The 16,951-nt window shown below is 35.6% G+C and overlaps 1 protein-coding gene across 1 annotated transcript; it reads left to right on the plus strand.

Moving 5' to 3' along the window:
- Window positions 1-792: 792 nt before the first annotated feature.
- Window positions 793-15,646, plus strand: LOC111991103 (uncharacterized). The gene is made up of 17 exons (XM_065766696.1): window positions 793-1,335; window positions 3,221-3,294; window positions 3,401-3,539; window positions 3,831-3,919; window positions 4,645-4,798; window positions 4,879-5,081; window positions 5,359-5,564; window positions 5,653-5,751; window positions 6,212-6,333; window positions 7,936-8,037; window positions 8,470-8,579; window positions 8,736-8,865; window positions 10,753-10,854; window positions 11,287-11,396; window positions 11,553-11,640; window positions 12,113-12,309; window positions 15,250-15,646. The coding sequence occupies exons 1-17, from the start codon at window positions 1,231-1,233 to the stop codon at window positions 15,464-15,466; spliced, it is 2,247 nt and encodes a 748-aa protein (XP_065622768.1). The 5' UTR covers window positions 793-1,230; the 3' UTR covers window positions 15,467-15,646.
- The last annotated feature ends 1,305 nt before the right edge of the window (window positions 15,647-16,951 follow it).

The raw sequence follows: 16,951 nt of genomic DNA on the forward strand, positions 1-16,951 counted from the left end.
TATGTTTGAAACGTTGGCTAACTAATAATATTGTTTGGGTTTTGTAGTTATTTTCTAAAAAATCCCCTCTAAAAAACCCTTCATTGTTATGGGGTTGGAGCTGTTGTGATCTGTGAGAGATCATCGTGGGTTGGACTCTAATAATAGGTCGAGTTGAGTTGGATTTTTTTTAATCTATCATAGTGGGTTGGGTTGAAAAAAACTCAACTCAACTCATGTACACCCTTAAATTATGATTATATAAATTAATAAAGTTTTGAACTTTTACCTTGAAAATAAAAAATACAATTTGATTATATTATTTAGAAAAAAAAATCAAACTGATCATTAAATGCATATTAAATTGTGCCTTCAAAGGTGTTAATAAAGTTTATAAGGGAAAAAAAAATCATAACTACATTAATTCTGGGCATGATCAACTATAACTTATTGTCGGAACAAATTGTAATAGCCTGATTGGGCATGATAAACTTTAACTTATTGCTGGAACAAATTGTAAGAAAATATATGTATGTTAGTATGTATGTAATATTGCAATTCAATTGATATCTTGCTCCCTTTCTTTCTCTCCATCCAATCAGACCGTAGAGTTTAAATCATTTCTCATCTATTATAATTATCAAATTAAAAAAAAAAACTGAAAATAAAAATTATAGAAAAAATTACAAATTATTCCTAAAAAAAGCATTATTTTTCAAAGAGGCCCTCGAGAAGTTTCCGAAAATTTTCAAATTTCCAATGTTGCGCGACAGCAAACCAACCAGTAAGAGGACTTCCCTCTTTTCTATTTCACCATGCTCTCTGACACACAAACGGTATTTAACGCTAAGTACAAACGGCGTCGAATCACAGAGAGGGAAATCAAATTTCGTTCAAACAATTCCCAAATTCCTCAACTTTACCGCATTTTTTCCCACCCCCACTTCACTCCACTCAACACAACACAACCCAACTCTCTCTCTCTCTCTCTCTGTGTCTCTCTCTTTGCGGGTTTGCCCTAAGCCCTAATTTCTAACATTTGGGGCAAACAAATCGATTCGAAGCCCTAGATTTTCATCGCTCTTTCCTCTTAATGCTTATTTCTCGACGCACAGGCAAAGATAATCTGGTGGTTATGAATCGCTTGCATTGATTTGAATTGTTTGTAGAAGGTGGTGAGTTGAGTGGTTGAGTAGTGGTGGCGGTGGTGGCGGTGGTGGTGGTGGTGGTGTTTTGAACAGTATAGATAGAATGGCAAAGGTCGCTGCGCAAGCACCTAGTTCTTTGCAAATCGGCGGAGGAGGAGCTATGAAGGCTAGCACGGGACTCAGAAGGAAAACACCATCAGAACTCAGAGTATGTTGCTCAACTTATAGAAAATGAATGATTTCCATTCTTCTTATATAGGTTTTGGAGAATCCATTGATTTGGCTACTTTATTTTATTTTCTTGATTCGGTCTTGATTTGATTAGATATATGTTGAATAAATCTAGATTTCAAATGTATCTGATAACGCTTGACAAATTTGGCATATCTATTTTAGTTTTTGTCCTGGTTTGTGTTTTGTTTGGGTGACGGGAAAATGCAAGAACGGAAAAGAAATGTGTCAGTTGGATTTGAGACAATTGTTGGTGGAGGAAAATTTTGTGTAACTGTTTACAGGGATTTCATGGACATTTGACTTTGAACAGGGCATTGCATTTTCTAATAAATTATCAATTGTTCAAAGGATGAATTTAATCATTGAACTGTTTAACCATTATTCTAACACTCTCCCTCACATGTGGTTCTAAGCTCCCCCTTAATAAGTGAGGGCCTAAAGTGTGGGATTTTTAACTTTTAAATGGGAGGTGGAGTGGAGGCAGGGTTCAAAAACTTAAGTTGTTACGAAAGAGTAAATTTAATCGTTAACCATTATTCTGAAATTTTTTGTTAAACCAAATAATTGTTAGTTTGACAGAAATTTGCAAGCATAATTGGAGTTAGTCTATACCATGAGATGGAAAATCTATAGGCCTCTATAACTTGTGTCCACCATGAGTTGGACATCTTCCTGGAAGAGTAGAATTGACATAATCATACAAAGACCATACCCCTAACACTTAATAGAAAATAACATTTTAGTTAAGGAGGTGAAAAAAAGTATGATGTTGGATAGGATAGAATGACAGAGAAGAATATTTGTAATTGAGCCTGATTAGTTTGTTGAGGATCTATAACCAACCTCATTGTTTTGGGACTAACACTTTGTTTTTGTTGCTTAGCATATTGATGCAGACCAGGAAGAGTTCAAGGAAAAATAATATTAAATATATAAAAATTCAAGATTTGTGGTCTGGTTTTGATGTGGGACTTCCTTGGTACCTTTAATAGGTTACTTTAGTGATTATTAAGTCTTAGTATTGAGATTTTTAGCTTAGAAAGCTGTTGGATCAGTTTTAATTAAGTTTACTAAAATATGGGCAATTTGGCAATTTCAAGATTTTCTGGAATGGGCTGTCCTTGGTTGTACCGAAGGCCCATGAGCCTTCTTTTATGTTTTGAGTCATTTTCCCAATACGTTTAGAGGTTAGTAAGTCATTTTTTGTGTGTTCTTAGTATTTAGTATTCTTAGTCATTCTAGGATAACCTATTTAGAGTCCTAGTCCTAGGGAAGGGTTTAATAATAGCCCATATAAAGGCTTTATTGTAGTCAATAATATTCATAGTGATTTTGATTCTAATTAAATTTAGCAGCTTATTTTTAAGCTTTGAGGGTGTGATTGCCTAGTGTTTTATTTATCTTGTTTTCTGTTCTATCCCCTGTTTCAGACCCAAATAGCTATCAAGATTCATTCTTTTCTAACCTAAAGCCCTTAAACATTAATCCTTATTCAAGAACCCTTCAAGAACTCATCAAGAAATCTAGTATAGTGTTGAATTTCAAAGATCCTGCATCACCTATGGTAACCCTCATCATTGCATAGGATGCCTGTTTCATTTTCATGCGGAACTTTTGTGTTCATTTGCCAGTGAATTTGTTCTATTTAGTGATTATGTTGAAGAAAATTTGGCAATCTCTCTCTCTCTCTCTTTTGAATTGGGATTGATGTTTCTAGCTTAGTGCTCTCAGGAGACAATTTCAATTGCTTTTAATTTTAATTTGGCTTCCAAGAAGTTGCCTGTTCCTGCTAACAATCACTAACAAATTTGATAGAGACAAAAGTACTTTTGGTTCATTCATTGGTGAATGCATGATAGGGGGAGCAGTTGAAGCAGACAAATGTTATAGACCTTGTAGATGAATCTCCAGGCCCTTTGGTTGGTACAGCAAAGTATGCTTTTCCTTACTTCCCTTTTATTTATTTATTTTTTTGTTTTTTTTTTTTGGGGGTGGTGGGGAGGTTTATAATTCATTGAAAATTTGCTTGTTTCTGTCAGTGACACTGACGAGGTGGATAATGGGCTCAAGAAACCTGAAATCTCAAAGAATCCAAGATACATTGACACCCGAATGGATGAAGTATTTCCTGTTAAAAAGTCCAGGGTTAGAATGCTTTCTGGAAAAGAAAATGCTAAGGTGAATACATTTCCTTGTGTATATGATTTACTTTTGAGAAATGCTAAGTTCATAACATTTTTGCAACAAATCTTAAGTGGTAGGTTATTACTGGTGGGCCAAAAAGTAATTTCAGTGGTGGGTTCAAATTAGAACTAATAACAACTTATTACCTATGATTTGTTGTGAAAGTGTTGTGGGTGTAACACTTTTCTTTAATTTTAGTTTTTCTGGAGTACGTTATTAGTGTAGTTTAAATCTCTGAATGTGAATGCGGTTAATACTACATAAAAATTATTTTATTTTTTTCAGGAAAATAACTCAATTGAGCAAACTGGCAGCCTTAAGAATATATCTCTAATTTCATCCTTGGCTGCCAAGAGACGTCACCAACTTTTAAGGTATGACTTTCTATTTGGTCCACTCCTTTTTAGTTTTTTTACAATTTAATTAATTTTATTGAAGAAGAGAAACTACCTCATGTACAGAGGAAATATGCATAAGGTACTCCTAAAGAATGACAAAGAATGAAAGCTACAATTTAAAAGAAAGAAAACCAATGAATTTTACAGTAGAAAGTATCTCACCATGGTCCAAAATGTGCACCAATTCCTTTCCCTCCATAGGGTCCATGACAGGCATAACAGGCTCAAATTCCAAACTATGGAAGAATGTTTACCAAACCTATTTGTTCAACTATTAAGTAGTTCAACAACACTCTTGGAAATTACTCAATGAAACCCAAACACAGATATAAAAGTCCACAGTTCATGAGCAATGTCACAATGCCACAGCAAATGATCTACTGTCTCACCTCTACTTCTACGCATACAACACCAATGTACCCTCTTTTAATATGATTGTCACCAGTTAGGAGTTGCTGTCCGCACAAAGAAAGTTACCCTTTTTGGAGCCTTTACCCACCAAATACTTTTCTAGGGAAACACTGCATTGAGTCAACGTGCACCTCATGCAATTATGGCCCTCACCATGTGGATGTTAGAGTACAAGATATCAAACAGAGAGTATTGCTGATTAATAATCTGATCAGGGCCCTCATTGCTCCTTTTTAGTTAATCAACAAGTCCTCATTTTCTTTTGAATTTTACATTGTTATCTCCTGCAGTAGAGAAAGTTCTGTTGCTTCTTCTGAAGATGCCAAAGATGGTGCGGTGCAAGTCTTTCAATCAATTGGAAAGTGTAGTCAAAGTACATTTCGTAGTGTTAACGAGATTTCATCAGTCAGTGATAAATCATCTGGCTTGGCAACGATTGATATGGTATATGATCTCTGCAGTTTTCTTTTCAGATTATTTAAGCTAAGAATCTGTTAAGATTAAGTCACTACTTATTTTCATAGGATAAAGCATTAAAAGGTCTGGCTGCCCTTGACCCCCCTGCCATTTCTGGTTCACATTTTGATTCTTCTGAAAGACCTGGGGATCCCACATCAACTTATTCTGGCAATTTTTGCTCGGAGTGCCACTTACCTGGCCGAAAGGCTCCTCTAGATTTTACTCTGAAAACTTGTGTGCGAATGGTGTCCTCTTCCCCGGTGAATCGGTGAGTGTACTGGTATATCAAAGATTGTCACATTCTTAAGAATTTATTTGTTGCCAGTGCTTGGACATGAGACCATTCCATGGGATTTGGAAATCCCTTTGGTTGGGAGATCTGCTATTTCTTAGTAGACTTGTATACATACGTGGGTGCTCATGCCATATCCTCTGGGTATTATTTGTTTAGGTTGCTTATTGTTTGTCCATTTTGATAGTGTGAGTTATATATAGCTGGTTATTCTAGTTGGTTGACTAACTCTATCTTGTTTCCCAATAATAAGGATTCATAGGTCAATAATATCTGGTACCATGCCCCAGTTCACATTCCAATTTGGTCATTCTGAGGATCAAAACAACAGTCATAGCTCGGTTCTCACATCAACTTCACATGTTTTAAGTTCTAAAGTTATGCATTCATGGGTTTACCCTCAATCTACCTTACCATCTTCTCTCATATCAGTGTTGATTTCATCAGCAGCAGAGGGAGGTATGGTGAATAAATTTGCTTGCTTATAGCGATAAAAGTCTTCCCTCCTTGCCCTGATGCTCTATAACAGCTTTTCTCATTTATGCAGTCGAAATGGATTTCTTAAGAAAACGACAGCTTGCATGGGAGGACTCTTTTCGGAGTCTCTACTACATGCTTCGGAATAATGTTTGTAATCTATTTTATGGTAATCACCTTTTTTCACACTAGTACTGTTTATCAACACCTTTTTAGTATTTATTCATGGAGTACATTTGAAACATAGCTTACAATCAATGAATTATGCTTTATGCTAGCATCATAAGGTACATGCAATACCTTTAGAATTTAAATTATTATGTTATGCCTTAATGATACTTGTGAGTTGCGACAATCAGGGATGAGGGGACCTTGTTATTTTCTTAGGATTCACTACATTCTTTGTTCTTGTAGTTGTTTCAGGAGAATTGTTTTAGATTTGCACATAACCATAACTATGTTGAGGAAAATCTACAGGCTTTTATTCGTTTATGAGGCTTGCCTAGACAACTTTATGGAGCCTTATGCTCTTTCCTGTTTCTTTAACCATTGAACTCTCATTTTAGTTTGAAATTCTACAATGACATGCTGATATATATATATATTTTTTTGTGTGGAAAACTTTCTAGTGTGTACTTCACATTTTGTGGTGATGTTCAATGGTGGTGATAGCTTGGGGAGGAACAAGCGCTCGTGCAATGCTTATATCTCCCGGTCAACCAGAGGTCTGAGGTCAATGTTAAGAGAGCATGTAAGATGTACCCCTTTACTTTTTAATCTTTTTGTCCAGAGCTTGCACTTGTTTTTTACCATACAAATATTTAGTCTTTTTTATTTTGTTACTTTGATCATTATAAGTGTGTTCTATTTTATATATAGACTGTTAGTTCGTGGCTAAAAAATAGTTTTGCTTTTGATAGAACATGTTAGGCATTTCTTATGTGAAAGTGATAATTTTAATTTTTATAATCAAAATGTTAATTTGATAATCTTTGACTCTATTTTCCCCATTGTACTTGGAACAAATCAAGCTTTGTTTGGTTATGTTGCCTTGTTTGCATTTAAGATTAACTTAAGTAGTGGTTAAAGTGGAAAACTCAAGGATTTGTTGGCCTTCACATTTTCTCAGATCTCTGAATTGAAAAACTTTCTTGCTTGGAGAAAGAAAATAGTGGTGGTGCCATTGTATTATAACCACCTTGTTATTTGGCTTATGATGGGCTGAACGCATGAAGAAACACTGGAGATTTCTGGTTCTGGTGATTTGCTTATGACTAGCTCTAGTGTTATATAGCTTTGGGCAGTGGTTTGCTGTTATTCCCTAAGTTAGGTAGCATCATAGCCACCGGAATTGGATTGTGCATTGAGATGCTATTTGGGACTGAATTGGGAGTTGGGTAGAAGCCTTGCCCAAGTTCAACCTGTATAGTTGAACAAGGATCTTATAACTCAACTTTACCTCATGTTGTGGTTACTCAAAGAAAGCTCTTGTTGGGTTGTGATTTTCAGGTTAACTGGAGTGTATATTGAAATTACTGATGAGGTTTTGTTCAATTTGGTTGTTAATAGTGCTTTAATTCCTCTTATAAAGCCATAAAATTTATTAATATGTTCTGGACAGCCAGAGGATTGGACCTTTTGTTTTGTTTTATCATATTTTTGGCTCTATGAATGGGATTGAATCCTTTACGATATAAGCAAAGATCTGATTTCTATCTAGTAATATGATTAATTCAATAAAACCCGAAACTGAATTCTGTTTTTATGTTTCTTAATTGTGCTGTTGGAGTCTAAACTTGTCAGAAAATCAAGACTAATTTAGTGTCTTCAAGCCTGTATATCAGATAATATGAGAAGATGATAGTCACAGGTTGACCATAATCTAATTTACGGTATCAAGAGGTAGAAATGGTGCTGATGCCTGCACTGAAAGGCTAATGCTGACAGTGACAGTACACTAATATTTATCTCAGTATGTCTTGTTGCTACTTCAAATTTTTCTTGGATTGATTAAGGTATATTTGGTTCATTTTAATAACACTGAGTTAACAACCCACACTGACAGAATTATATTTAATATGGATTTTTCAGCATTGTAACCTGATATTCACTCTTAATAGGCTTCCTGTGACAGAATATGATTGCACACTTGTGCCTGTCATGATAATCATTTTGTTCCAGGAATTTGTAGACCTCTACAGTTAGTGTAAATTATGTACTGCTGAACTGTTATCGTCAAAGAATGTTTTTGTTGAGTTCTACATGTTGTCACATGCATAGTATTCCTTCTGTAAAGTCCTATATGTCCAATGATGTCTGACATCTTATTTTGACTACAATTAATGTTTTTTAGGATGTTTGTTTCTCTATGCCTCTTTGCCACTCCAAAGTAGAGCAAGTAACTACTGAAGATCTGGTTGAGCTCTCAGAGATCGAGAAGCATAATTTGGGCCAGGTTTATATTGATGCCTTTTAATTCTGTCCTTTCCTCATTTGGCTTTCCTGCATTCATGCTTGGGGTGGACCATTAGATAACTTTCCCTGCAACATGTTGGACACTGGTAGTTGAGACTAGTCACTTCATTTTTCTGCTAAGAAACCTATCCTAGTTTTGCAATGGTCACTGTTGGACTTTATTGACCATTTGATGTATGACAGTTTTTGGCTTGTAAAGAAAACCAAAAGGGCAACCTTTTGGCAAAGATTTGGTTGGAGCATGGTGCTCATGCATGCCAACCCCTCTGAACTTGTCGTTTGTTTGGAAGAATTTGGCCTGTCTTATCATTGGGGAAGTATTCTGTATGAGTAGTTGTGTATTAGGGTCTTGCCCAACTACTTTTGATGTTGCTTTTTGTGCATTTTAACTTATTGGGCTTTCTGAATGCAGACTCGGCGCCTGAGTTCCTTGTCTGACATCGATAATAGCTCACAGTCTTTGCTGGTTTTCAGTGGCAATAAGAATGTACATGGTTTGTATGATTTTTTGTTAAATTATAGGTACGTACTTAGTTAATTAAGTTTCTAAAAGACAACTTTGTTAGTAACTTGAGTTTTCAGATATCAGTGTAAATGAATTGAACTCTCACTTCTACTCTCCATTATCGGTTATCCTGTTGCAGATCTCACTCTTTTTTTTCTTGTGGTTGTCACCAGATCTTTCTTGACCTCCTTGACTGCTATGGATGTTCCTTTATTATGTTCACCTGTGCCATTTCAGAATGCCGCTCTTTCTGCTCCAGAGGTGTGTGTAAATATGTATACTAGGGTTCCTCAAACAAGAGAGTTTCACATATCATAGGTCTTATTAGAGTTCAAAACATGCTCAACCCACCAAATCTTGGGTTATTCTCTTTGCTAGACTCATGAGTCAGCATATCTGGTAGTTGCCATAAATCAGAGTTTTATTTCATTAAGAGTCTTTTTTTGGTTGGAGCATAATGCTTGAAAAGATCATTGCTCTTGCAAATATTGTTGTCAAACATCTGCATTGCTGCCTTTATTATATATTGCTAATAACTTGTTGCTAAGTGGTTTTACCTTCTATGGTACTTCAGGGGAGAAGGTTTTTTGTTTGACTTACCCTTTACTTTTTAATCTTTTTGTCCAGAGCTTGCACTTGTTTTTTACCATACAAATATTTAGTCTTTTTTATTTTGTTACTTTGATCATTATAAGTGTGTTCTATTTTATATATAGACTGTTAGTTCGTGGCTAAAAAATAGTTTTGCTTTTGATAGAACATGTTAGGCATTTCTTATGTGAAAGTGATAATTTTAATTTTTATAATCAAAATGTTAATTTGATAATCTTTGACTCTATTTTCCCCATTGTACTTGGAACAAATCAAGCTTTGTTTGGTTATGTTGCCTTGTTTGCATTTAAGATTAACTTAAGTAGTGGTTAAAGTGGAAAACTCAAGGATTTGTTGGCCTTCACATTTTCTCAGATCTCTGAATTGAAAAACTTTCTTGCTTGGAGAAAGAAAATAGTGGTGGTGCCATTGTATTATAACCACCTTGTTATTTGGCTTATGATGGGCTGAACGCATGAAGAAACACTGGAGATTTCTGGTTCTGGTGATTTGCTTATGACTAGCTCTAGTGTTATATAGCTTTGGGCAGTGGTTTGCTGTTATTCCCTAAGTTAGGTAGCATCATAGCCACCGGAATTGGATTGTGCATTGAGATGCTATTTGGGACTGAATTGGGAGTTGGGTAGAAGCCTTGCCCAAGTTCAACCTGTATAGTTGAACAAGGATCTTATAACTCAACTTTACCTCATGTTGTGGTTACTCAAAGAAAGCTCTTGTTGGGTTGTGATTTTCAGGTTAACTGGAGTGTATATTGAAATTACTGATGAGGTTTTGTTCAATTTGGTTGTTAATAGTGCTTTAATTCCTCTTATAAAGCCATAAAATTTATTAATATGTTCTGGACAGCCAGAGGATTGGACCTTTTGTTTTGTTTTATCATATTTTTGGCTCTATGAATGGGATTGAATCCTTTACGATATAAGCAAAGATCTGATTTCTATCTAGTAATATGATTAATTCAATAAAACCCGAAACTGAATTCTGTTTTTATGTTTCTTAATTGTGCTGTTGGAGTCTAAACTTGTCAGAAAATCAAGACTAATTTAGTGTCTTCAAGCCTGTATATCAGATAATATGAGAAGATGATAGTCACAGGTTGACCATAATCTAATTTACGGTATCAAGAGGTAGAAATGGTGCTGATGCCTGCACTGAAAGGCTAATGCTGACAGTGACAGTACACTAATATTTATCTCAGTATGTCTTGTTGCTACTTCAAATTTTTCTTGGATTGATTAAGGTATATTTGGTTCATTTTAATAACACTGAGTTAACAACCCACACTGACAGAATTATATTTAATATGGATTTTTCAGCATTGTAACCTGATATTCACTCTTAATAGGCTTCCTGTGACAGAATATGATTGCACACTTGTGCCTGTCATGATAATCATTTTGTTCCAGGAATTTGTAGACCTCTACAGTTAGTGTAAATTATGTACTGCTGAACTGTTATCGTCAAAGAATGTTTTTGTTGAGTTCTACATGTTGTCACATGCATAGTATTCCTTCTGTAAAGTCCTATATGTCCAATGATGTCTGACATCTTATTTTGACTACAATTAATGTTTTTTAGGATGTTTGTTTCTCTATGCCTCTTTGCCACTCCAAAGTAGAGCAAGTAACTACTGAAGATCTGGTTGAGCTCTCAGAGATCGAGAAGCATAATTTGGGCCAGGTTTATATTGATGCCTTTTAATTCTGTCCTTTCCTCATTTGGCTTTCCTGCATTCATGCTTGGGGTGGACCATTAGATAACTTTCCCTGCAACATGTTGGACACTGGTAGTTGAGACTAGTCACTTCATTTTTCTGCTAAGAAACCTATCCTAGTTTTGCAATGGTCACTGTTGGACTTTATTGACCATTTGATGTATGACAGTTTTTGGCTTGTAAAGAAAACCAAAAGGGCAACCTTTTGGCAAAGATTTGGTTGGAGCATGGTGCTCATGCATGCCAACCCCTCTGAACTTGTCGTTTGTTTGGAAGAATTTGGCCTGTCTTATCATTGGGGAAGTATTCTGTATGAGTAGTTGTGTATTAGGGTCTTGCCCAACTACTTTTGATGTTGCTTTTTGTGCATTTTAACTTATTGGGCTTTCTGAATGCAGACTCGGCGCCTGAGTTCCTTGTCTGACATCGATAATAGCTCACAGTCTTTGCTGGTTTTCAGTGGCAATAAGAATGTACATGGTTTGTATGATTTTTTGTTAAATTATAGGTACGTACTTAGTTAATTAAGTTTCTAAAAGACAACTTTGTTAGTAACTTGAGTTTTCAGATATCAGTGTAAATGAATTGAACTCTCACTTCTACTCTCCATTATCGGTTATCCTGTTGCAGATCTCACTCTTTTTTTTCTTGTGGTTGTCACCAGATCTTTCTTGACCTCCTTGACTGCTATGGATGTTCCTTTATTATGTTCACCTGTGCCATTTCAGAATGCCGCTCTTTCTGCTCCAGAGGTGTGTGTAAATATGTATACTAGGGTTCCTCAAACAAGAGAGTTTCACATATCATAGGTCTTATTAGAGTTCAAAACATGCTCAACCCACCAAATCTTGGGTTATTCTCTTTGCTAGACTCATGAGTCAGCATATCTGGTAGTTGCCATAAATCAGAGTTTTATTTCATTAAGAGTCTTTTTTTGGTTGGAGCATAATGCTTGAAAAGATCATTGCTCTTGCAAATATTGTTGTCAAACATCTGCATTGCTGCCTTTATTATATATTGCTAATAACTTGTTGCTAAGTGGTTTTACCTTCTATGGTACTTCAGGGGAGAAGGTTTTTTGTTTGACTTGAATTATCCATTACTTGTAATTGTCTAGATGTATCAGCACTTGTTATTTTGAGTCAATAAATATTTGTTGCTATTGCTCATTGCTGTGAAACACATTAAATCTCTCTTTCTTTTTTCTCTTTTTTTTTTTTCCAGGTTAGATGCATGGAGTTGAAAAGGGCAGATCATATTGCTGCACCTCCCAAAGGTTCCACTAAAGATGGCGAGTGCATTCAAGGTTCATCTGCTGGTCTCTGCTATACCATTGAAATTAAGGATGCATATCTTCCGCCATGGATTATATGCAGTGTATGCGCAGTTATGGGCTCTGAAGGCAGAAGCTTTGAGGCAAGGTATCATAAAAAATTATCATTTTTAAAGTGATACTAGCTCTCACATGATCGACATTCTTGAGTTGTTCTTGAGCTATCATTTCTTATAAAATTGCTTTGGTTTTGGGGGATTGGCTCTATAGGGCCCAGCTAATCTGATAATTGTCTATCTTTGGAGGCTAATCTCGACAAATAAAATTATTGGTACCAAGGGCAAAACTTGTTTGTGTTTTTAAAGCCAAAATGCTTGGGCCATTATCTGCCTTTTTAAAAGAAATTATGGCTGAAAAAGAGCAAGGCGACTTTCTTTTTGTTGTAAATTGCTCATTTAAGTATTATTCTTCTCATATGTTAATTGAGCAAGCATAAGATGTAATCATTACCGTAACATTGCTACATTAGTAACTGCTAAATAGGCCACTTATCCAATTAAAAGAGAGTGACATTACCACTGGTTCACTGTCACATTTTAAGCTAAAACTAGCAGTTCCAGTCTTCAATTGTAGTTGGAACAGCGAAAGTGCTGCCACTCCTAAATTAGTAAAATTGGACAAGGTAGGTTGAGAGCATATCAAGTATATAAGTGGTTCAATTACTTTGTTATGATGATGGATATTTCAGTTGATTTGCTGAAGTGTGGGAAGGTATCGATGCAAAAAATGATAGGAGTAGGTTTTTTTCTTTTCTTTTTTGGGAGGTGAATTCATAGAGATGTCAAAATGCATGTGGGAATGGATTTTGCCTCCCCAAAAGATATATATATATATATATAAAATTTAATTTAATTTAATTTTTATACATATCCTATACCATTCTCAAAACTCTTGCCTCTCTTCACTTAATTAAGTTTCTAAAAGACAAGTTTGTTAGTAACCTGAGTTTTCAGATATCAGTGTAAATGAATTGAACTCTCACTTCTACTCTCCATTATCGGTTATCCTGTTGCAGATCTCACTCTTTTTTTTCTTGTGGTTGTCACCAGATCTTTCTTGACCTCCTTGACTGCTATGGATGTTCCTTTATTATGTTCACCTGTGCCATTTCAGAATGCCGCTCTTTCTGCTCCAGAGGTGTGTGTAAATATGTATACTAGGGTTCCTCAAACAAGAGAGTTTCACATATCATAGGTCTTATTAGAGTACAAAACATGCTCAAACCACCAAATCTTGGGTTATTCTCTTTGCTAGACTCATGAGTCAGCATATCTGGTAGTTGCCATAAATCAGAGTTTTATTTCATTGAGTGTCTTTTTTTGGCTGGAGCATAATGCTTGAAAAGATCATTGCTCTTGCAAATATTGTTGTCAAACATCTGCATTGCTGCCTTTATTATATATTGCTAATAACTTGTTGCTAAGTGGTTTTACCTTCTATGGTACTTCAGGGGAGAAGGTTTTTTGTTTGACTTGAATTATCCATTACTTGTAATTGTCTAGACTGTATCAGCACTTGTTATTTTGAGTCAATAAATATTTGTTGCTATTGCTTATTGCTGTGAAACACATTAAATCTCTCTTTCTTTTTTCTCTTTTTTTTTTTTCCAGGTTAGATGCATGGAGTTGAAAAGGGCAGATCATATTGCTGCACCTCCCAAAGGTTCCACTAAAGATGGCGAGTCCATTCAAGGTTCATCTGCTGGTCTCTGCTATACCATTGAAATTAAGGATGCTTATCTTCCGCCATGGATTATATGCAGTGTATGCGCAGTTATGGGCTCTGAAGGCAGAAGCTTTGAGGCAAGGTATCATAAAAAATTATCTTTTTTAAAGTGATACTAGCTCTCACATGATTGACATTCTTGAGTTGTTCTTGAGCTATCATTTCTTATAAAATTGCTTTGGTTTTGGGGGATTGGCTCTATAGGGCCCAGCTAATCTGATAATTGTCTATCTTTGGAGGCTAATCTGGACAAATAAAATTATTGGTACCAAGGGCAAAACTTGTTTGTGTTTTTAAAGCTAAAATGCTTGGGCCATTATCTGCCTTTTTAAAAGAGATTATGGCTGAAAAAGAGCAAGGCGACTTTCTTTTTGTTGTAAATTGCTCATTTAAGTATTATTCTTCTCATATGTTAATTGAGCAAGCATAAGATGTAATCATTACCGTAACATTGCTACATTAGTAACTGCTAAATAGGCTACTTATCCAATTAAAAGAGAGTGACATTACCACTGGTTCACTGTCACATTTTAAGCTAAAACTAGCAGTTCCAGTCTTCAATTGTAGTTGGAACAGCGAAAGTGCTGCCACTCTTAAATTAGCAAAATTGGACAAGGTAGGTTGAGAGCATATCAAGTATTTAAGTGGTTCAATTACTTTGTTATGATGATGGATAGTTCAGTTGATTTGCTGAAGTGTAGGAAGGTATCGATGCAAAAAATGATAGGAGTAGGTTTTTTTCTTTACTTTTTTGGGAGGTGAATTCATAGAGATGTCAAAATGCATGTGGGAATGGATTTTGCCTCCCCAAAATATATATATATATATATAATTTAATTTAATTTAATTTTTATACATATCCTATACCATTCTCAAAACTCTTGCCTCTCTCTCTCTCTCTCTCTCTCTCACACACAGACACACACACAGTACTCTGACCGCTGCTCTCCTTACCTCATTGTGTCGGTGCCACCTCACAATTCATGCTAAGCCATTAGGTTTCACCTGGTTGTTGCATGAATTAATGTATTTATGAGTATCACTTGATTTTGAACTGGAGTATTTTTCCCCCAAAAATGTCTTCCTAGACTACTGCAACACAGGTGCACCTAATTTGTCCTGAATCTGACTCTTCATTGTTTTGCAACTGCCACACACACTGATAGACTGTGCTACCTCCTGAAGTTTATTTTACAAATTAAATAGAGGTTCATGTGCATTAATAGCAATTTTCATATGTTTTGAAATTACTGGATGATGATTACTGTTATTTAGTACTTACTAGTTTTGGGTGGTTTTTCAGTTTTATAACAGAGCCTACCTCGGTTGGCTTGAATGTAGCCCTCGGAGCAACTTGTGAGAAATCTGATTCTCAAGCTGCAGCAGGCGAAGGCTTGCAAGAAAGTAGCTTTGCTTTTGGTATTCCAGAAGCCATTGTTACTCCTTCCTTGTGCTCAGGTTTATTAAAAGGGTTGAAATATGACAATGGTTCTTATACAGCTTCTCTTTGTCCTATATGACATTCTGCTTTCATGATCCAAAGATACAGCAATCATGTTTTCACAAATTGTTGCTGATTGATTTGATCCTCAAACCCAGATTGTTCCCTTTTTTTTTCATTTTGATTTTGTATAATCTTATGAGTAATATTTCTTGGCTAATGCTTCTATAAAAGTCTTTTATTATCTCATTCTTTTAAATTATTTTCCCATTTTGGCTAAGTGAAATTTGCCTCACAAATTGGCTGTGTTCATGTTATGTCCCATGTACACGTGGAACCAAAAAGATGCAGCTGTAGCAAATAGTGATGCTGAGATAATGATAATGACTCTCAAGTATTAGTAATTTGAATTTAAGTTGTGGATTAGGATGGGACCATCTAATGATAGGACTCTTGTGGATAGGATTAGATGATTAAGTTATCTTGTGTCATTTGAATCAGTCCAATATGTATTTAAATGCCAGTATGAGAAATAAGAGGCAAGCAGAAAATTAACCAAAAAATCTGTTCTCCCTCTAAGTTTAGGAGGTTAGTTACCTGAATTGAATAATATATCTTTTAATTATCCCAGTTCACAACAGTTCAGTCTAGCAAGGTTAATTTATAAAGTTCCAAGGTGGTAGTGGTGGCTCTTCCCCCCCCCCCCCCCCCCAAAAGATTAGTCAAGAGAATGATATTATCTTAAGTTTATTTTCTTGTTCCTTGTAAAAATGCCTGCAACTTAAGTACGATTTTTCATTGCTGTTGGTACTTTTGAGTCTTAAACAAAAATGCATTGCAGTTGGGACAAATGCTGACAACTTATTGGAGTGACTCAGGTTTGTCATCCTAATGGGAAAAATAATTTTTAGTAGGTAATCTGAACTTTGAAGTTTGAAGGCCATGTCTGAATAAATATAACCAATAGTTAAATTCCTTTTCTGTTATGTATTCGATCTCTACCACAAACCCAATCCCCTCTAGAAATAAACAAGAAAAAAAAGACCTTGGCCATCCATCACTATCTGAAAATCTTAGTAAGGATGTGGGTGCTGATAAAGAGAGCTGCCGGGGGGAGGGGATACATCCAATAACAGTGTCAAAACCATGCAATGCCTATTTTGGGGAGTGTTTAGTTTATGCCATTTACCTGGATTTCAGGTGCTTGAGGACACCTCATTTTTGTGCACGCCGTACATGTAGTTTGTAATACATATCATGTGATAATCGGGATAAATTTGTGGGTATGTCACCCAAGGGGTTGTAAAAGAACTTGAACTTGGCTCAACCATTTCCAAGGCATGTTGATCTTTAGTCAAAAAGCCTCTTAGATTAACCTGTAGGGATTATTGATCAATTCATCCTCTTAAATGTAAGGGATACAGAGTTATCTCCCATTGTGTAGTTCACCAAATGAATTTCAATTGCAACAAAAATGTTAAGGTGGCTAACCGCTTTCTTTTTGTGAAAATTAATGAAACCTTTCTTATTTACTTCATTCTTTATTCTTGTAAGTTGTAACTAT

The sequence above is a fragment of the Quercus suber genome, unplaced genomic scaffold (assembly GCF_002906115.3).
Source record: "Quercus suber isolate HL8 unplaced genomic scaffold, Cork oak 2.0 scaffold_732, whole genome shotgun sequence".
In the NCBI taxonomy this organism is placed as follows: Eukaryota; Viridiplantae; Streptophyta; class Magnoliopsida; order Fagales; family Fagaceae; genus Quercus; species Quercus suber.